The 20657-nt window shown below is 40.0% G+C and overlaps 2 protein-coding genes across 3 annotated transcripts; one reads left to right on the top strand and one right to left on the bottom strand.

The window, feature by feature from the left end:
* The first annotated feature begins 1111 nt into the window (after positions 1-1111).
* On the top strand, positions 1112-5381 carry LOC113167877 (transcription factor-like 5 protein). 2 transcript variants are annotated; one of them, XM_026368787.1, is made up of 8 exons: positions 1112-1130; positions 1248-1315; positions 1645-2196; positions 2313-2469; positions 2567-2729; positions 2824-3010; positions 3721-3862; positions 4348-5381. In XM_026368787.1, exons 3-8 carry the CDS (start codon positions 1745-1747, stop codon positions 4462-4464), a joined length of 1218 nt encoding a protein of 405 aa, XP_026224572.1. In that variant the 5' UTR covers positions 1112-1130; positions 1248-1315; positions 1645-1744; the 3' UTR covers positions 4465-5381. The 2 variants fall into 2 exon arrangements, with proteins under 2 accessions (XP_026224572.1, XP_026224573.1); XM_026368788.1 differs by lacking the exon at positions 1112-1130 and having other exon boundaries at positions 1145-1315; positions 2313-2427.
* An 81-nt stretch (positions 5382-5462) lies between these two features.
* On the bottom strand, positions 5463-20403 carry col9a3 (collagen, type IX, alpha 3). Its single transcript, XM_026368776.1, has 32 exons — positions 20225-20403; positions 19371-19439; positions 18129-18164; positions 17297-17368; positions 17035-17088; positions 14951-14986; positions 14622-14645; positions 14470-14523; positions 13558-13611; positions 13322-13363; positions 13179-13235; positions 12980-13033; positions 12771-12824; positions 12565-12618; positions 12430-12483; positions 12256-12309; positions 12116-12169; positions 11976-12029; positions 11818-11871; positions 11429-11473; positions 11287-11340; positions 11082-11135; positions 10549-10602; positions 10305-10376; positions 9525-9560; positions 9212-9256; positions 8916-8948; positions 7947-8093; positions 7774-7828; positions 7510-7692; positions 6454-6531; positions 5463-6203 (listed from the first exon to the last, which is right to left on the bottom strand). The coding sequence occupies exons 1-32, from the start codon at positions 20288-20290 to the stop codon at positions 6019-6021; spliced, it is 2037 nt and encodes a 678-aa protein (XP_026224561.1). The 5' UTR covers positions 20291-20403; the 3' UTR covers positions 5463-6018.
* Between the last annotated feature and the right edge of the window lie 254 nt (positions 20404-20657).

Here is a 20657-nt window from a genome sequence, read left to right as displayed (position 1 = left end):
TTTAAAAGTGTTCTTTACCAGGTTAATTACACATCAGAGTAGTTATGTCAGCTAGATATAAGGGAAGAATCCCTGGCTGCTAATGAATATAGACACGAGGGAGGTTTATATTGGGTGTTAATGTATGTGATTAATATAGTCCCCAGTGAATTTCTGTTTTATATGTCAATTGTTAATCTGTGTAGTAACTTAAATAAATATATTCAAGACAAAAATTACACTTCATTCTTTTACTTCCTTCATACTGATAAAGCAGCAAACAGGCTCCTCAGACAACAGATGAATTTGATTTGTAGTTGAATTAGTCATGTTATGTTTACAGTACCATATGGTATTTTGCACTTAACAAGCACTACCTATTAGCTTTTAGATTTCTTTCTCTTGTTGTGACAAGCGGGTGGGAATAGACAAGGAGGAAGAGTGAGGGAAGGGAAAGTTAATGTTGATATAGTATTGACTTTGCCTGTAACCATGTTGTCAATCGCCCTCCACCTGCAGAGTGCATGGTGACAACATTTAATAAAATAGAAATCTATAAAAAGATATTTATATGTAGTCTAAAATGTAAAGGTCTGGAATGAAATACAAATCCCAGAAACTAGATGTAGCCTATTTTAGCCGCCCAGCCACTCATGTCAACTCATTTGCTGAATACGTCCACATCCGTCTTCTCGGGGGTCGTGCTTGTAACATGTTGTGCAGCGATCCTACTGTGTTTATCATATGTTGAAGATCATGGTCATGTGGTCATAGGATTTGGTCATATGGAAGAACAATCTTGTTTTCCTGTCCTTTCACATAAAGATCTCTTTGTCACCTTCTTGCTTCGTCTGAAAATGATGCTCTGTGTTCTCCTTCAGATAACTACCACTACCTACTCACCGCATTCCCCCATTAGTAAGCAGTGCTGCAAGAAACTTTAGCATTGTGTTTAAATGGACTGAACTAGATAATTTCTATTAATAATAATTAATAATTAGGCTATTGCTTGTTTATTTTTTAACTCTAAGTTTTATAATTTGACACCAACACACTGGACTCACTGAACTATTCTTTACTGTGCTTTGCTGTACGTGAAGGCATCATTCTACTGCACAGTACAATTAGCAATCTATGATAATTTATTTGGGGTAAAAATGTGAACTATATATGTGTAACGCTATATAGATATTTCATCGCCAATTTGGTAAAAAGTCAGGTTTTGTTCGACATCATTTTTAATAATCCAATCCTCCTTTATTAATCAGAGTGTAGCTTTACCGACGTCCGGGAACTGCACACCAACGTCTGTTTGTCACCACCAGCCACAGAGACAGTAAGTTGAAGACCTGAGGGAAATCTAGAGAGAAATATAGAAAACGGGTTTAAACTGCAACCTATTAATATTATTATTTAATAATTAGCTACTAAAAATATTACCCAGTTGACCATTTTTTTAAGGCGGAAGAGCTTTACATTTTTTTGAACGTTAGCTAGCTAGCTAACTAACGTCCCTCGTTCGCTAAGCTAATTTCCCGAGCTAGCTTTGGTAACTAGCTAGTTAACGTTGACTAATTATGGAGTTTGTCCTATACAGACTACTTTGATTTAGAGTGTGAGTTAAAGTGTTAATTTGCTCTAGACAAACTGAACTGTTTTCCACAGCTTGTAAAATCACCCGTGTGGGCTATCTGCTCCATCCAAAGACACCTGTGACTCTGCTGGGGTGATTTTGAGCCAAAGTGGATGTTTGACACATGATCAGATGCACATGTTGGGGAGTGACCTTGGTCTGATGGAGATGACAGAAGTTGAATACATGCACCTTCAGCACCTTATCCAAGTGCATATGGAGGCACAAACTGGACCTCCAGATGGACCAGATGCTGGGTCTCGCCCTGTCGCGGGGATGATGAAAGACGGTGTTGGGTCCACAGTGATTTCTCCTCTCACAACCACACAAGCAATTGACCTGTCAACTTCTACTGACGAACACTGTCTGGTGATGCCAGGAGAAAAGACGCCAGCTTCTTATGGAGACGTCCCGGGTTTTGTGCTGGCCAAAATCAGAGGCGAAGACAGTCCGACCTCCAACAGCAGCACATCTTCACAGAAACGATCCAGATCTGCTGCTAGAGTTTGCTTAGAAAAAAGGTTTAACAATGTGTCTGCTGATGCACCAAGACCACAAGATCTTCAGTCAGCAGTTCTCAACAAGTAGGGTTCACTAACAACGTGTATTATTGTTTGAGTTTTGAGTTTATTAGTAAATATAACCCTACAATGCTGATGAGCTATTTATTACTGAATGAATCTGTTTGTGTGTGTTTCAGCTTTTTGACTATACTCCAGCAGTCTACAGAGTCTCAAGAATCAGTCATACATCCTCAAATGCAGAAATGGATGAAAACAGACAGAGCAAATCCATTTGAGGTTTCCAGCCCATATGTAGGGGAGGTGTTTAATCCAGTCACCAATATGTGTGGTCAAGTATGATGGAAAAAATAAGCAGATGCATATCCTTACAGACTAAAATAAAAATTTATTATGTGATGATTAGTTTTTTTGTTTTTTTATTACATTTCAGGTGATTGGCCATATTCCTTACATCATTGAACCTAACAAACATCAAGGATTTATCATTCCCAAGAGTTTTTCATTTAATTTTCACCCAGAGAGGATTTCTACTAAAGCTCACTATATGAGCAGCAGCTGCCCAACTGAAGAGCAGCAGTTGGTGAATATGCAAAGTAATATCAGTACTCCGTACTGTAACAGTTTATAGCTGCTGCCTGCCATAATGCAGAAGTCTGTGTCAGGCTTAGTTTTATATGGTTTTCATAGGTGATATGGTGACGCCTGCTGCCGCCAGGAATCACGGTCGCGTCCAAAACGCTCAACCCACCAAGACTGTAAAAGTTCCAACGAACACGGCTGGAGAAGCCGGAACTAGCACCAGAAAAAGAGCTCGATCTTCTATGTCACTTAACCAGCGCAGGGAGAGGCATAACAGTAAGGAGAAGGAACGCCGGTGAGTAGTCCTTACTAACTGCCGAATGTGTCTCTGCACCTTTCATTTGTCACATGGTCTCATGAAAGAATCTGTCATTCCCCATTTGATGCTTTCTTTTTTGCCAGTAACAACAACCTTGTGTTTTAATGTGAGACTGTAACATGTCAGTTTAACAGCTTAGTCATCATTACAGGCTGTGTCTGCAGTTACTCCATTACTTCTTTCAATACATTATTCCCTACATAATAATACAAATTAGGGTTATACTTCATCATAAGCTTTTGCCCAGAGGACAGACCAGAAGTGTTAAAATATGAGATTTATTGAAGGGTATTAGAGTGCTGATAGTACAGATATCAACCTGGACTTAGCAAGTAGCAGATGAATTGATACTGAAAAACAAATGTTAGCCACATAACTTGGACATCTACTGATCCCTAGTTAGTGCTCTTAATCCTCCACATGTTCATTAACTAAATAGAAAAAAAGCCCATGTGGACTTATACTTTATCATCCACTATAATGTATCATGGCCTAGTTGTAGTAGAATCTTGGGCTCTGGGAAACTGTGATGCAAAACTTTGATTATTTTCTGATATTTGATAAACCAAACAATTTATTGATTAACTGAAACAATAATATGCAGATTAATTTAAAATGAAACTAATTGTTACATATATAAACAGCTGGACATGAGACTTTAGAATCTAATAGGACGGTCTGTGCAGAAAGAAGATTCGTCTGTACTGTGACGAGCTGAACATGCTGGTGCCGTTCTGTGACTCAGATACAGACAAAGTGACCACCCTACAGTGGACCACTGCCTACCTCAGATACATCAACAAAACATATGGAGAGACATTCAAAGAGGTACATTTGTGTGGTTTCATCTTGGAGTTAAAAATTGATGGTAATGTTAAACTAAGTTAATGTTAAATATGTTGGCCTGATCATCGGAAAGTGAGTTGTTTGAGATGAGAAAACCTGAGGCAGGAAGATGAGAGTTTAATTACATTTCCTCTGGTCGATTAAAATGTACTGGAGCTGATTTTTTATGATTTTTGTCATTTAAAGAGTTCAAATCAAATTCTGCTTAATATTACAGCATAAAATCGAATAAGCTTTATTGTTTTAATATGATGGGTTATATAATGTTCCAATTATGTAGTCTGTGAAAATAGATTTACATACTGAAAAATACATGAAAGTACATTTAAGCAAACCCCCACCTGTCCAGCCTCATTATCATGATAGTGTTCAAATACACCAGTCTAAATATGCACAGACAAGAAATGAATTAATACTGATATTATCTGTCATAAAGCATAATAATCTGCATTTCTCAACATTTACAGGAGTTTCAGAAGTCACTTACAAATGAAAAAGGAGTCCTTAAATCCAGCACTTCTTCAGGCCAGGACAACCAGGATGAGGACGAGACACTGAGCATTCCTCTTGCAGTCGAACAATGAATCCCCCCTTACCACTTACTGTTTTGTCTAATAAATCAGCTAGATATTTGGGAACGTTTAAAGTAGTTCATGTTGTCTCATGAGCTCTGACAATGTGGATATGTTGATGTGTTGTTACATTTTAAATCGACAAAAGTCCCCTTCTGAGATAAGCTCTACTTCTGACTACACTGCACTGATCTAGAAGGTGAAAGGTGTTCACTACCCAAGCATGCTCAAAAACGGTTGGCTTTCCTCAGCACCACAGAGTAAACATCAGTGAAAATGAACTTTTCAAAGAGTCATCGACAGGTGGCACTGTTTCCCTTTGGAAAAACAAGATGAGCTACTGCTCTAATGAGTAGTTTTCAGCTCATATGTATCATAAATCTCATAAATGTAGCTAGTTTTAATATCATCTGTCCCTTTTAATGCCTGTTTCTAATACATTGTTTAAATTTGTTCCTAAAGCATTTTATTCAGTTTTTGTGTCCTATGTGTTCAGTCTTCAATCACATATTGACGACTTTTGCATTAAATTGCATAGAAATAAATGTTGATGTTTTGTAAACTAATAGAATTTTTGGACTTACAGACTGTTTATTTGATATGTAGAGAAGAGTATTTATTTTTTACTGAAAAGTGGCTTTATTTGTTCTTTCTTACAACATGTCGCTGTAGCATCTTACTGTACATACAACAGTCACCCACAAATAATAAATAGTATTTAAAGTCATGTATATTTAATTGTTACAGCACCGGTAGTACATAGTGGATGTGGAAGAAAAAAACAAGAAAAACATTTTTATTTTGTTCCAAAGATTCTTAACATTATTTTACAATGTCTAATTTAGGCATCCACATGTTTTATTGTGTTTGTGATTCTCAAATCTAGAGAATCAGTTTTACATGTAAAAAAAAAAAAAAAAAAAAAGTTGTAAAAAACAATCATCAAAGGTTTTACAATTTTTGCATCCATCTAGATAATTTCAGGGCGCCTGGGTATTTATTATTTATTGGTTTTACAATACATACACAGCTCCTTAAAAGAGACATTTTGTCTCTAGCACCTATTTTTTTCAATATTTTACACTGTAAGCTTGTATGTTGAGGTAACACCTGTGATTTACTCTAATGGACCATGATACATGCACATTTGCTTCAGAGTCACTGCTGTTTTTAGAGCATCGTCTACCTAAAGGATGTTAACCAAAGTAAAAGGGGCATGGAAACAACATGTACAATGGTTTTATACACAGAGGACTCGTCATTCATTTTCCGGCTGTTTGTAAGTCAAGTCTTGTTATGTGATTCTGTTATTCAGAGCAGTGCAGTTGTTCTCCCGCACTCCTTTGTGCCTCTGTCCACTTTACTTCTGGATGTCATCTTGATGTTTTTGTGTCTCAGTTGCTCTGGTTATTCATGTCACTCCACAGAAATTCCTCTACTCCTCTCCAAATATGACACCTGTTGTTGTTACTCTCCTCATCTTGTGACACATGAATTTAATTTTGTCATTCATTCCTTCCTTCCCTTACTCAAGGGGTCTTGGCGTCAGGTTGCCGGAAGTAACGCTTAATGGTTTTTAGGGTTAGAGGATTTCCCAGCAACTGATGCTCCCTGGCAGGCTGATGTGTCACAGATACCAGGAGGTCCCTGGTGCCCAGTCCTGCCTACCCTGCCTGACTCTCCAGGCTCACCTGGATCTCCAGGAGAACCATCGCGCCCATCCTTAACAATGCCAGGTACTCCTGGAAGACCTATAGGCAGAATACAGACATTAAGCAAAACAGACAAACAAACAAGTTGTAAAATAGAGATTCACAATTCAGTTCTAATAACTTCAAGTTTGCTCTGAATCTGGCACATCGCAATATAATCCAGCCATAGTGAAACTCATTAGTTACTGTACATCTTTGTTTTCAGGTCAGTACAGACAATATAGTCACTATGGGTTGTAGGCAACAATGTTTTAACTCATATTAGAGCGTGTTGTAGAAGACTACATACCTTGGTAACCTTGGTCTCCAGGGGGCCCATCGATAGCCTTGCCGATGGATCCCTTATCACCTTGATCACCAACATCACCTGTTGATAAGATCAAACAGATCAATTCAATACAGTTTTTTAAATAGTGCCAAATCACTACAAAAGTCATCTTAACGCACTTTACAGTTAAAGATCCGATAAGATAAAGATTTTGATCAGTGATCACTGATGTTACACATAAAGAACATATTAAAGTGTTATATGTCAGATTTATTCTTTTAGATTAAACCTGTTGTTTGTGACTGTTTTTTAATAAAGCTGTGTCCAGGTCAGGTTGGAGTTTTCACATGTCAAATATTTCCTCTCTACATAAACTTTTTGTATGGTTTCATTCAGCTGTTTGGCTAAAAGAGGTAAAAGTGCCAAATCTTTCAAAAAACAAACTAACAAGCAAACATAGCAGATATTTTTTCTTACCCCCTCATTACCCCTCTCATTTGTCTGATTTTGTACTACCCACCTGAATATTAAGTGTTTAAAACTAACAATGTATTGCGTAGGCACTAATGGATCATTATTGCCAAATAGTATAATATATACAAATGTATCAGTTACATTACATTCCTTTGCAGAATACTCTTACTACTACTCTTACTTACTTTTACTTAAATGCAATGCATTTTCTATTTTAAATCATTTTTTTGTATACATATATATATATATTTTACATGGTACTATAATTGAAGTACTGGTACTGTATTGGTACTGAACTTGAAGTACTGTACTGGTACTGAACTTGAAGTACTGTACTGGTACTGCACTTGAAGTACTGTACTGGTACTGCACTTGAAGTACTGTACTGGTACTACACTTGAAGTACTGTACTGGTACTGCACTTGAAGTACTGTACTGGTATGGCACTTGAGGTACTGTACTGGTACTGCACTTTGAGTATCTGATTTCACCACTGATGCTGATAATAAGATCATGCCCTGACAAAACTAAAGATGCATTCATGAATTCACTTTTGTGCTTCTACTGATAACAGACCTCATACTGATTTTTTATTTTCCATACCTCTGGGACCAGGGTCTCCAAGTTCTCCTGGTAGACCTCTGTACCCTGGTGGTCCACGGGAACCTGGATGACCAATAGAGCCAGAGACTCCTGGCTTTCCTGGGGCTCCAGCAGGGCCCGGGCGCCCCACCATTCCAGGGGCCAGGGGTCGTCGAAGGTTTGCAGCGAGCTGTGCAATCTGATCTGCATGACAGGAAACAGCAGCAGGTGAATTTCCGGTTTAGCGTTTCTGTAAAACTGTAATGAATTACAAAGAGAACTCACCATCGATCATAGAGCCACACAGTTCCCTGATGTGCTGCTCACTTGCCAGTTTACCCTGAAACACAAGTGACGATCATATATACATTTGACCTCATTTAGCTATTATTAAGATATTTATAATGTTTCAAAACATTTTTAAGTTTTCTACAGATTAAAAAAACACAAACACTCACAGGTACACCTGTCTTTCCTGGAATTCCAGGCACACCAGGTTCCCCCTGAAAGCCCATTAGTCCTGGTTTTCCTGGAGGCCCTCTTGCACCGAGCTCTCCTTGTGGACCTGTCACGCCCTTAGGTCCCAATTCACCCCGCTTTCCTGACTGTAATCAACCAAAGTCGATCTGTTTAATAACTCATTATATGTTGGAAAAAAGAGGAAATCACTTTCTTCCAAACTGGGGCTAAAAACACCCATAAGCATCTGATTTGATCGCTGACTGAACACCAACTGAAGAACAAACTGGGTCTGTTGAGACAATGCGGAGGTGGATTCATATGGCATCTTTCTGCTTGATAATTACTCCAACAAGCCCAGCAAACAGTAAATGAAAGTAAAAGAGTGAGGCTCGTCAGTACCGTGTCTCTAATTACTTAAATGTGACTCGTCTCTCCCTTGTGGCGATAGCAGCGATCAGGCCAATGAAGCTAAAGCAGCAATTCCTAATTAATCCTATTAAATCTGGAATGCGAGGCTGAATCATGTGTGATGACTCTGACAAGTGGGCAACAGCTCAGAGCTACCGACCAGTTTTAATGTTCAGTCAGGGAGTTTGGAACACACTTGTGCTGCTAATTACACCCACACAGAACATGTGAGCCAACTATGGTTTGTGCTGATAGACAGACATCTTCTGCAGTGATTGAAAATAGAATTTAAAAAAACAAACGCTCACATGGAGTCAATTACAACTTGTACGGTTTTCTACAGTGCATGGAAGCCAATTAGCAAACAATGAGACAAGCTGAGACGGTAAACCAAAAACAGTTGATACAGGCCACTAAATCTAAGGCATAAAAGGTCGAAACAATAAACTAGATGGATTAATGGTTGAAATAAACTGTGTTTTCTGTGATGAGATGTAGTTAGACAGGACTAAGGGAGTACGTCTGAAAATATGTAAAATAAAAATGATCCAGCTTACCTCTCCTTTTTGTCCAACTGGTCCAAAAGGACCCTGAAAAAAAATATGATTTTAGATAAATATATATGAAAACTGTATGATAGTATACATTTAAAAAGTACAACAATGTTAAATACTAGAGGTAATATATTAGCTGGACTGTACCAGTGGCTTCTTTATAAATAGGTGTAAAGATTTAAAGATGAATATGAAAACAGGCTACTGGTGTGTAAACTTTAAAGTTGTAATAAAAGGTGTAGCTCTGTGTCAAATAATTACTGCTGGTAACAAGGTAACGAGTGTTGGGTAATACTTACAGGTTCTCCGTTCTCTCCTGGTAAGCCGTCACTTCCTGCCACACCCTAAAGTGACAAAATCCAATCTGAATTATTTGAGTAAATCACACACGACTCCAGTTTTGCTGATTGTTTTTATGTTTTGTCACTTGACTTGAAATTTTTGCCATGAAAAGACAACCACAGGGTCTGTTTTACTTGGTTTCTCAAACCCATCTTAAGTATTCATTTCTCACTTATAACCTTTGAACAGTCTGTACAGACAATCACAGGCATTCAGTGGAGGTTATGTTTGAGCTACACCAATGTGAACTCTGACTTAAAAAATATTTACCATGTCTCCTTTAGGTCCAGAAGCTCCGACTGGGCCCTATAGGGGTTGAAGGAGGAGAGAGGAAAAGAGTATAAATGGGAGCCATGTAGAGAGATTTGTCGAAGGCCGACTGTGGGAGAAGGAAGGAGGGATGAAGGGAAGTAAGGTGGGCTGTTTGAGGGCAACCAGCAGTGGTATAAAGACCGGCTTTGTTCTGTCTCAGTCTCAGAACAGGAGATTGCTTTGTGTCTGAGCTCTCTCCTGGCTACCATTTGAGTTTATACCACTAAGACCGTGTGGGGACGACCTGGTTGCTGACACACAGTGCCCTCCCATCGAGACACATCTCTGCTGTGTTTAGTATGCACAGATATTTGTAAAGGTTTTAGGTTTTGCTTGAGATTCTTTTTAGTTTTGGATACTTTTTAGGGTTTAGTCGTGTGTCGTTTGCCACAACCAGACAAACTTACAGCAAAAAGAACAGCATTATCTTTATTGATAATCTATTAATAATTTGTGTCAGTATTTAAGAAAAAATGTCAAAATTCACTGGTTTTAAATTTGGACATTTTCTTGTTTTATTAGTCGACTATAAGAACAAACTGAATATCTTTGATTTATGAACAAAACAAGACATTTTAGGACACTGCAACAACAACAACAACAAAAAAAAAAAAAAATCATTCAAAACAACAACAAGATTAACTTTTATTATTTTATTATTTTTATTTTATAAGAAGCTGTTATCACCGTTAGCTGCAGGTCACATTAAACCACATATGTTAAACAGGCCAAACTCACCCTTTCCCCAAACTCTCCACGAATTCCTGTTGGACCTGGAAGACCTGGATCACCCAAAGCTCCTTTTATCCCCTGCAGTGCATGACACACACACACACACACACACACACACACACACACACACACACACACACACACACACACACACACACACACACACACACACACACACACACAGTCTAAGTTAATTAAAACATTTTTTTATTAAACTACAGCTAATGACTTGTGATTTTATTCAACTGACCTGAAAACCTTTGACTCCCTGAGGCCCAGCATTGCCCACTGGTCCAATGCCTCCCTGATGGAAACAGACTTGTTATGTCATCAGTAAACTTGGGATTGAGATGTTTAGCTTGTGAAGACTGCAACGATTGATTATGTAATAAAAGTGTATTAATTCCTATGAGTGCCCTTCTCCTTCTTCCTCACCGCCGTGCGTGATGTATAAAACAAAGTCCTCTCTGTTTAAATTCCTTCTTAATATCTGCTCCCATCCCTGGCCCTCTATTTATCTTTATTTATTTGCCTTAGCAAGTCCCTGAATCAGCAGTGTAAGTCTTAGTACATCTCTAGCAGCATATCCTTAACTTTGAAGGGCAGAAGCTTATTATCCTGCTGTTCCCTGCATTCATGCTGTACAGGATCATTTATTAAAGATTTTAGGTGTCCAGCACTAGATGGATTTCAGGATGTACGAGTTGCACAACTTCAGCAGTTTAACAGGAGATACAGTACATGAATGCATTTTGTTAGATTATAGAGTGAGCATTAACTTACAGCCACTCCTCTTGGTCCTGCGATCCCCCTCTCTCCTGGGACGCCAATCTCACCCTAAAAGACAAAGTATAAAGATGTGGTGGACAAGTCTGTAAAGTTTACATACAGTACACAACGTTGTTAACATTCTTTATTGGCTTAATGTCAGACATGTTAGAGAGACTTTAATCCATGAATAGCACCAAAAGCACCATCAGATACATACAGGAATACCTGGCTCTCCAGAGGGTCCCGTCTCCCCAGCCTTCCCTGGGTCACCCTGGCATGATAAAAGGCAGGTAATTATAGTTCGCTTCCTGGTCCTAAACTTTAGATTAGAATTTCTTTTTTGTTTTTGTAATACCCACCACTTCTCCTTTAGACCCCTTTTCACCAGCCTTTCCCGGTAGACCCTGGAATAACAAAACAAAACAAAACAAAACAAACGAACAAACAAAAAACAAAACAAAACAAGAAAAACAGAAATAGTTAATAGGATGATGGCAAAGATAATCCTAAACCTGTGTTCCTCCAATCGGGACTCTAATCATTAATTTTCATCATTTTACTATTCAGTATGTTGAACACAAGATACAGAAATGACAAATAGCAGTAAACATGAAAATGAATGTGCAGAATGGCGCTGAGAACGGCTATTACAATCAATGGAGAATCAAGATAACGAGAGCTCTAATACACTAATACACTTTGTTATCAATTAGACAGGAAACACACAAGTCTATTTTAAAATACTTACAGGAAGGCCATTAGGTCCTTTCTCTCCCACTACACCATGGCGCCCAGCATCACCCTGTCAGCACAGACAACAATGACTGTGACATCGGTCTTGATATGACAGTGGACTCGCAGCTAATCCCAGCAAAACATCATGCAGGGAGAAAATGTGCAACAAACCTTCTCGCCGTCTAATCCTGGTGTACCATCTTTGCCATCTCTGCCAGGAATACCCTATGTAAGACATCAAATGCTGTATGATCACCGTGGTTCGGAGAGGTAACATTTGTTAAAACTTTATTGTTTTTTCAGGTACTCACAGGCTCGCCTTTGGGTCCAGCTCCCCCAGGTGCTCCTTTGGGACCAATTTTACCCTATTGGAAGACAAATTAGGATATTTATACCTAATTGGGCTTGTACTTGTAAAATTAATAGCAACAATTCACAGTTGGATACGTACAATTTCTCCTTTGGGTCCCCTGAATCCTTGTGGTCCTTTTTCTCCAGCATCACCCTGGAGACATCAGATGAAACACACACAGCTATTCATTGATCGGACCAGTCGTCTACTCCAGCCATAGACTACGACAAAACAGTTTTATTTGAACTGTGTTACAAACAATGTAAGACTCACTGTCTTTCCAATGATGCCCGCGATGCCAGGCTTGCCTCTGAAACCAGGCAGGCCCTAGAGACAAACAGACTATGAGGTCAAAGAAAATATACAGGTGTCTGAAGTATGAGCGGCCATGTTATAAAAGCTGCTTACTCTGTCTCCAACGGACCCCATTGGGCCTTGTAAACCTCTTAGACCACGTGGGCCCTGAAACACAGCATTGAAGCAATGTGAACACATCGAGATCCACAAAAAAATATTTCATAATCATCCCAAAGATTACCTGAACATCAAACATGCAACACTTAGAAGTGGGTAAAAACTAACATGAGAATAAAAATAATATTTATATAACTCACCTGCAGACCCACAGTGCCAGGAATACCTGGTGGGCCAGGTGGGCCAGTGTCCCCCTAAAAAAAGAACAGGACACTTAGAAAAGATCGTACCACAAAAAAAAATGAGCACAGGTTTCACACTAACATTGATGGGTTAGTTCTACCTTTGTGTAACTACATTAGCCCTATTATCTCACTGATAAAATATCTAAGTCACATAATAATCTCACCTTCTCTCCATCTTTTCCAGGTTCTCCTTTGTCTCCTTTGTGCCCTGTGTGACCCTACATGAGCAAAAAACACACCACAGTGAATACAGATGAATGCGCACGGGAAGGTGACATGAGTGGTGTTTAAACCCACAAACACATTGAGCAGCATACAGTATAAATAGAAACAAATAAGAAACATGACAGAAACTCTCCTTACCTTGAAACCTGGCATCCCAGGAGGACCAGGGGGACCAGGGGGACAGATTGCAGGACACTGTGGGGATACAGACACAGAACGCTAAGGACACACCTCAGTTTCCTGTCATTATGCTGCTTGATGCTTGCATGATCAAATCTTACCAGAAGGTCACCGTTTAGATCGTGAAGAGTACCAGGCAGACCCTGAGCAAGAAATAAAGACATGTTTTATTCATCTTAACGCATCCTTGATTCAGTGCATTTCCCTGCCCTCAGTTGTTACTGTGCTTCTGTGAATTCACAGAAGTTTACCAAGAGATCCACTGGGTGGCAGCGGAAAAATATATGATTACATGTAACCAGCAGCAAGCTATCAACCGAATTAAGTTATAACTTACTGGGGGTCCATCAGGGCCAGGAGGTCCGGGAAGTCCTGAAAGACCCTCAGCACCCTGAAAAACCAATACAAGAGAATCGGGATTAGTAGTGTCCTCAGGATCTCAGTCTAAAATAAGTTAGTTATATATTTTTATATTATATTTATATTATATTGATGCTAAACGTAGGTGTTTAGCAGCATTACAGGAAATGACAGGAAATACAGGATGCAGTGTTTTTGGACTAATACATAGTATATCTGCCTTTGCTGATATGATTCATTCACCAATCTAAATGAAGTTGTGTGAAATATCTTCACATGGCTGCTGAAACTGAACAAGCTCCTAATTGTACAGAAAGTGAGCGTGAGCGTTGGACAATTCAAATAAAGGGTGAACCAGTAGAAACACTAGGCTAGTGCACATGCGGAAGTGTCTTTCCACTCCAGTGGTTATTCTTATCCTCCCGGCTGCTGGTACAATACAGGCAAATTTAGGGCCGTGTGTAGCGCAGGCTGATTTCAGAGCTGCAGATTCAAAATATTACTGGAGTTTTCTTTTTAATTCACCGTTCACCTGATAAACTAACTGGATGATGAAAGTGTGTCAAAGTCGAGGGTGGAAACCACTGATGAACGTGCCCTGAGGCAGCATTGCATAAGAAACCATCACGCTGCCATGATGAATATAACCACCAAGTTGATCAGTGAACATCTTGAATTTGCACTTTTTTCAGATAAATAAAGTTTCAAGTAAATTAACAAATCACAGATTTTATTTAAATCTTTATTGCATTTTAGAAATAGTCGGAACTTTTCAGAAAATTGGGTTGTACATTTGAAGAGAGAAGAGGAGACTCTTTCTGAATCAGCGAATGTAAGGCCTTAATAAGGATGACAGAGGTATAACTGGGGAGATCAGACAGGTACTCACCCCGGGACCCTGGGGTCCAACTCCACCTGGCAACCCGTTTGTTCCAGGTAGTCCCTGGAAACAAAAGACACAGCCAAATGTGAAAATGATTCACATCATTCGCTCCTCTCTCTGCTCGTAGGAAAGACATATAAAAAGTGCTGTGTACTCACTGGAGCTCCTGGTCTCCCTCTGCCCTACGGAAGACACAGGAAACAAATTAAGTCACAAACACAAAGGAATGATTAGATTGTCTCACAACGTCGATACCCACCACATGATGTCATACTGCATCAAATATGCTTTGAACATTTTCTGCTGGCTGTTGCTGCAATGTGAAAATTACACAGAGCAAACTCTAATCTTATCAAAGGCGTGGTATTTCAACGCTCTTGAAATAAACTCCTTAGACTGACTTGATATTCAAACTACAACACAGTATATTACACTACTGCTGCATACTGTACCTGTGTGATGATTTATAGTATGTGGGAGTACTTACAGGAGGTCCGGGTGGCCCAGAAAGCCCAGGTTCACCCTGTAAAGGGGCAAAACACCACAATCAGACATCCTGAAGCATTGTAAAATAAACCTATACCGTTTGAGTCCTTTAAACAAAATGCTCATCCATGTGTTCACAGACTTGAAGCACCATGACTATGGAGAGCGGGACAAAGTCTTGAGAATAATACATCTTTTTTTGTAGACATTTAAATGTAATGTGAGTAGTAAAAGTCTCAAATAACAGCTGTTTATTATTGTGTATTCATACTTCATTGTATGCAGCGTTTATACAATTCAAACTAAGTGAATGCATTTTAATTTGAAATTTGGTTTTGTTCTGCTAATGTTCAGCCATAAAAATGGAAGTCAACGTAAACTTATCTGGTTATTGAAATGATAATTTAACAAACACAATAATCTGTCTGTAAGTGTAACATTTTGTGTTTGTTCTCGTCTATACCACCTGTACACAACTGTAGTTACATTTCAGTCAGGCACAGTAAGGGACAATAAGTTGAACTATATAACTTTATTTTATAATATATTCTATAAATACTTTAAATCTCTAAATATTATGATTATTATTATAAGGAAATCTGTGTTGGAAAATAGTAATAGTTCTTTGGCAAATCATCCTTTGCGTTTCCTCTCAATCTCTAAGATTTGGAAATATCAGTGAAAACAAAGGCAAAACTGCAACTAGAGTATTAAAAATCAAAGGAGAGTGATTTGAAGAAATTCATTCAATAGATTTTCTTCTGCTGTTAATGAGAATGTGGAGGATCACGTGGAGCAAATGTATGGATCTGCTCTGATTGATTAATGCAGACATTTCTCAGCATGGGTTACCTTGATTGAAAGTACAATATGTCTGTGCAGAGAACAACACAGAGAATGGCTAACTGAGGTCTTATATTCAGCAAGAACAGGCAAATATTCCACTTGCAAGACTCATTTCACTAATCAGATCATTTGCATGTTCCATCTATTATGTCCGTCAGTAAAAATGAGCCCATTACTACGTTTCCCTCTCCCCCATCCGTCTTTGCTTTCTTCTAACCCCACGTGACCTTCTGTAAATCTTTATTTGCTCTCCTCACAGCTGTATTGGTGTTGTCTGAGAGGTGAAAGGGCAAAAGACAAACACGCCGGTCAAACACAGCGTTGTTACACTTACACACTGAATTCCTCAGTGAGCAAACCGCACAACAGGGAATAGTGGCAAGCAGACGTGAGGCGGCTTTAAATGGACTACAAATCAATAAATGATCTACCATGCAGTGGATAAAAACTTTTCATCACGTCTGTTGGTTGATTCCTGTACTTCACATCTGGAACACTGCTGCACGTTCATTTCATTTAATGCTTCGTGTCAAACTCCTCGTGCCTGATCCTGTTTGTCATTGTACGACTCTTCATCACTATGAGCCAGCCACAACATTGGAGCAATCTTAGTAATTAGGGACACTGGTTGATCCTAGCTTCCTCATTAGACTGACTAATTACTTGAACTGCCGGGCGGGTTTATCTGTCTTGACAGCGACTTTGCAGCCTTTCAGCCGGGATCGATCAAACTTAATTCTTTAATATCTGTAGGAAATATACGGCTTCCTGTTTGATCACAACATATAGCAGTAGTTCCATGTCCCACGTGTTTGATTCTGTCCCCTTCCTCTATCTCTCGGGTCATTCGTCTTTCCCCTCATCGCTGAGGCAACGGACCACCGTCCCCTACGGTCTCGCAGATTGGTGGTGTGCAGTGTGCATTCCTGGTGGGATTAGGGAAGCAGCAGAAATAAATCCGGTTCTGATCCCTCATTAAAAATATTCCACCAAGGGGCTGAGCTGGCTTGACAGATGCAGGCTGACAGAGAAAACACTGGCACTGTCCCTGAAAGACACTCCTAAAGATCTTCATTCAGCAGCATGCGTGTCTGTTAATTTATGTATCTTCCACGTGGTTGACTTATGATGATTTATGAGGGAAACCCTGAAGTACAGAAGGTCGTAAAACTCAATTGGGTGCATCTTTAAGGATTTCCTCAGCATCCCAGAAGCATTATAATACTAAGACACACTTACTGGTTCCCCTGGGGGTCCATCCTTCCCAGCAGGACCATCGGGACCTGTCAAACCCTGAGGAGAAAGTACATCATTCAGCTGTTGCCTCATGCTCTGCTATTATTTTAAACATTGTGCAACATTTGAGCGTTGTGGCTGAAACTACACCCTGTTTGGGCACTGAACGTTCTCCGACAGAGACAGAGTGTTAATTTTAGTGTAACAGTTGTCTCTCTCTCTCTCTCTCTCTGTGTGTGTGGGTGTGTGTTAACTTGACACATACATCCACCCCTGGAAGTCCTGGCAGGCCTGGTTTTCCCAGTGCTCCTGGTATTCCTGCTTTCCCTTTGGGACCCTACAGAGAAAGATTTATAAGAACAAGAGAACAAGACATTTAGAATTTCTACATCTTTTATTCAAACATCATACAATGCAGTTTGAACCAACTCTCAAATCGAGACCTAAAGAGCCTAATTTGGCTAGAGGAGGATGGGGACTACATTTTTTGCTGCAGCCTTAATTTACATTTTATTTGACCTGTCATTTACAGTGTTGTTAAGAATTCCATAATAAATTACACCACAGCTTGTAAAGCTGCACTTAAGCATGTACATAATGCAGCGGTTCTATGTTTGTATAAAGAATTATCAAGTGTGTTTGTTGATGTGTACTCAGGGAGGCACAGAAGTCCCAGTATGATTTTAAGGTTTAAAGTGGGGCACGTGAATAAGTGGTACCAGCACACAGAGCAAACTCTAATCTTGGCTAGGGCGTGGTATTTCAACGCTCTTGAAATTAGCTCCTTAGACTGACGTGGATACATACAACACAGTATATTACACTACTGCTGCATACTGTACCTGAGTGATGTTTCATAGTATGTGGGAGTACTTATAGGAGGTCCGGGTGGCCCAGTGGTACCAACACTGCTATATTGTTTCAACATACTATGGACAGGGTTTTATTTTTTCTAGGTTCATGTGGAGGGTTAAAAGATCAAGAATTACCTTTTGGGGGACATGTTTATAGAAAGTGATTTATAAAGTTCAGCCCCTTTGCCGCTCCAGTAACATTCATACAGCCCCCAAATAAAATGATATTGTTGCAACACTTACTGTTTTCCCGGGCAGTCCAGCAGGTCCAGGTTTGCCCTGTTATTTACAAAAAAAGCAGTACAGGTTTCATAGCCAATGACAAAATATACATTTTATCATCATCATACATTTTGAAAGCACATTAAAATGTTTAAAAATGTCGCTGGTCTGCTTCAGTGAATTGAATATAACGTGTAACTTCAGCAGCGAATGGAGGAGCAGGAGCCTTTCTAAACAGACCTGATGCTGACTGGTCACATGATAAAAAGCCTTTGTGTGGTTTGGATGGGGGGTGGGGGGGGGGGGGGGGGGGGGGGGTTGAAGGTGCGGGGAGGAGGTGTGAGGTGAAACTCTAGATGGTCTCACAGCGTTGGGGAATGTATGAATGGATCCTCTGTGAGCCTCAACTTTACCAAAGCAACAAAAATATCCACCAACTAAAAATACTCCCGACATGGAAATTCAGCATTTACAACATTTGTCATTTCACAGAAACATTTGACAAAAATCAGACCTAGTTATAAAATCCAAACTTCAAATGATTCACAAGGGAGGTTTCTGCTCATGTGAGCTCCCCATAATCCAATTTCCTCTTTGAATTGTTAATTTACTGTTGTTTTTCTTGGACATTACATCCAAAATAATGTAAATAAATAACTCATGCATGGCTTAAATGTCAGTGGACTTTCTTAGATTGTCCACATTAGTCTGTTTCAGAAGATACAGTGATGGAAATCCACATGTATCAGGCTGAATGATTTCACTGTATGACTTGAAATGACCACCTGCAGAACTACAAGCCACTAACAGCTTCAAAGAGTTTAGCATGAAGAGATAACCAGTCAGTTTATTATGTACAGCCTAAACCCGGCCTACCTGACATCAATTATGATTTAGTACTGGTAGGAGTGGCTGTGGGAGGAGTCGGGGAGATAAAACTAAACATCTAGAAGCCCTTCAGTTAACATTTGTGCACACAGGAAACACTTTCTACCCAAAGTAACTAAGATGGATTTTGGGGATTCAAGTGCGATTATGAAAACAGTAAAGTCACTGAGCTGTAAACTCCAAACACTGTAATACTATGGAAGCGGGGGCCTGTGTCCTTTAAAAACTAAACAGAGGGGGAGAACAAATTGATTTATTGAGAAACTACCTCTGCCCTTACTTATATAGCTATGAAATCTGAAATAAGCAAAAGTGAGAAGGCCCCAAAGCTTAAAGAAAAAAAAACCAAAAACATTTGGATTATGGTTAACTCACATCTATGCCATCCCTTCCCGGCGGTCCTGGGGGTCCTTGAGGCCCTGGAGGTCCTCTTACTCCCGGCCTCTGCAACACAATAAGGTTCTTTAAATTCATATGTTCCCCACTCTTCAACAGAAACTACTCACTGTTCATTTGAAGCAGAATCACCACCTCACATCATGAGAGTGAACCTTAATGAACTGAGGAGGAGCTGGTTGGAGTCATCACTATCTGAACAAATTGTTATAACTCTGCTTGATTATAAATATGTGGAAGTGGATATAAAGTACACATTACAAATGACATCCAACATTAACAGAGTGCGCGTAAAGACGCTTGGAATCTCGTTTTACGCACAAGAGAAAGAAAACCTGGAAGTTCACAGTTCATCTGAACAGCACAAACTTCTTTCACTGAGGACTTTCTAAACGAGCTCAGTCAGGGAGGCTGAGTGAACAGAGGTGGCTTTGTGCGCCGAGCTGCAATCCGCGCATTCCACAGGTTCAGGGAAAACAGAGCTTCATCACAGCCACCTGTGGATGATTATGATGATACGGCTGAGCAACAGTGAGACTACACAAAACTGTGTAGTCTCACTGTGGACCAGAAGATATCCAGAGTGAGCAAACAGGTTTTGGGGGTAAATGATGTGAAAGTCAGGCCCGCATCAGCTGTCATCACCATCACCAACACAGGAGATGGTTGTTATTTCCCAACAGCTCAGTCCGCAGGTGGTGTAAACTCGCTGCACCAGGTTGATACTGTGCGTTGAGCGCCAGTAAATGATGAAAAACCAGTTCAAGGCCCCCACATCAGCACCGAGAGATGCTGCAGGCGGCTCCGTGATGCGCCACTTGGTGAAACCTTACCTGCGATGAGGACGATGACAAAAGCTGGCACACCAAGAGCACCCAAAGAGCGGAGAACGTCGTCATGGCTCCTTCAAAAAACGCCAGTTTACGCCGATAAGGTCAAATCCCCCGGTTCCCGGTCCTCGGTCCTCTCTCACTCCCCCCAGCGTCCACAACGGAGGCTTCCTTCACCTCACGGCGCACAGCTCCTGAATGGCTTTTCTCTTTGGTCCCAGATAAACCCGAGCCTCCAGACGAAGGGGCTGAACTCAAATCTAGCGCAGTGCACACGAGGATGAGGGGGGTGAGGAGGAGTGGGAGTAGGAAGAGGGCAAACAATCTCAGACACTCAGTAAGTGGGTTGAGCCAGTTGAAAAAATTCGTGCTATGCCCTGTTTCAAACTGACCTGAAACACAAATCCTCCGTGTCTGGGTACAACGACCTAAAGGG

This window comes from Anabas testudineus, chromosome 7 (assembly GCF_900324465.2).
Source record: "Anabas testudineus chromosome 7, fAnaTes1.2, whole genome shotgun sequence".
Classification (NCBI taxonomy): Eukaryota; Metazoa; Chordata; class Actinopteri; order Anabantiformes; family Anabantidae; genus Anabas; species Anabas testudineus.
Note: the sequence above shows the minus strand (reverse complement) of the source record. Positions and strands in the feature narration are given on the sequence as shown.

Bases quoted from the DNA above. Each gene is read 5' to 3' on its own strand.
- LOC113167877 (XM_026368787.1), top strand. From the start codon at position 1,745: ATGCACATGTTGGGGAGTGACCTTGGTCTGATGGAGATGACAGAAGTT. The intron at 3,011-3,720 runs GTGAGTAGTCCT...CGGTCTGTGCAG, and splicing joins AGTAAGGAGAAGGAACGCCG to AAAGAAGATTCGTCTGTACT. The intron at 3,863-4,347 runs GTACATTTGTGT...CAACATTTACAG, and splicing joins ATGGAGAGACATTCAAAGAG to GAGTTTCAGAAGTCACTTAC.
- col9a3 (XM_026368776.1), bottom strand. From the start codon at position 20,290: ATGACGACGTTCTCCGCTCTTTGGGTGCTCTTGGTGTGCCAGCTTTTG. The intron at 17,089-17,296 runs GTATGTGTCAAG...CTTTCTCCTCAG, and splicing joins CAGGACTTCCAGGGGTGGAT to GGTTTGACAGGTCCCGATGG. The intron at 11,474-11,817 runs GTAAGTATTTTA...TTGTTATTCCAG, and splicing joins AAGGACCTAATGGCCTTCCT to GGTCTACCGGGAAAGGCTGG.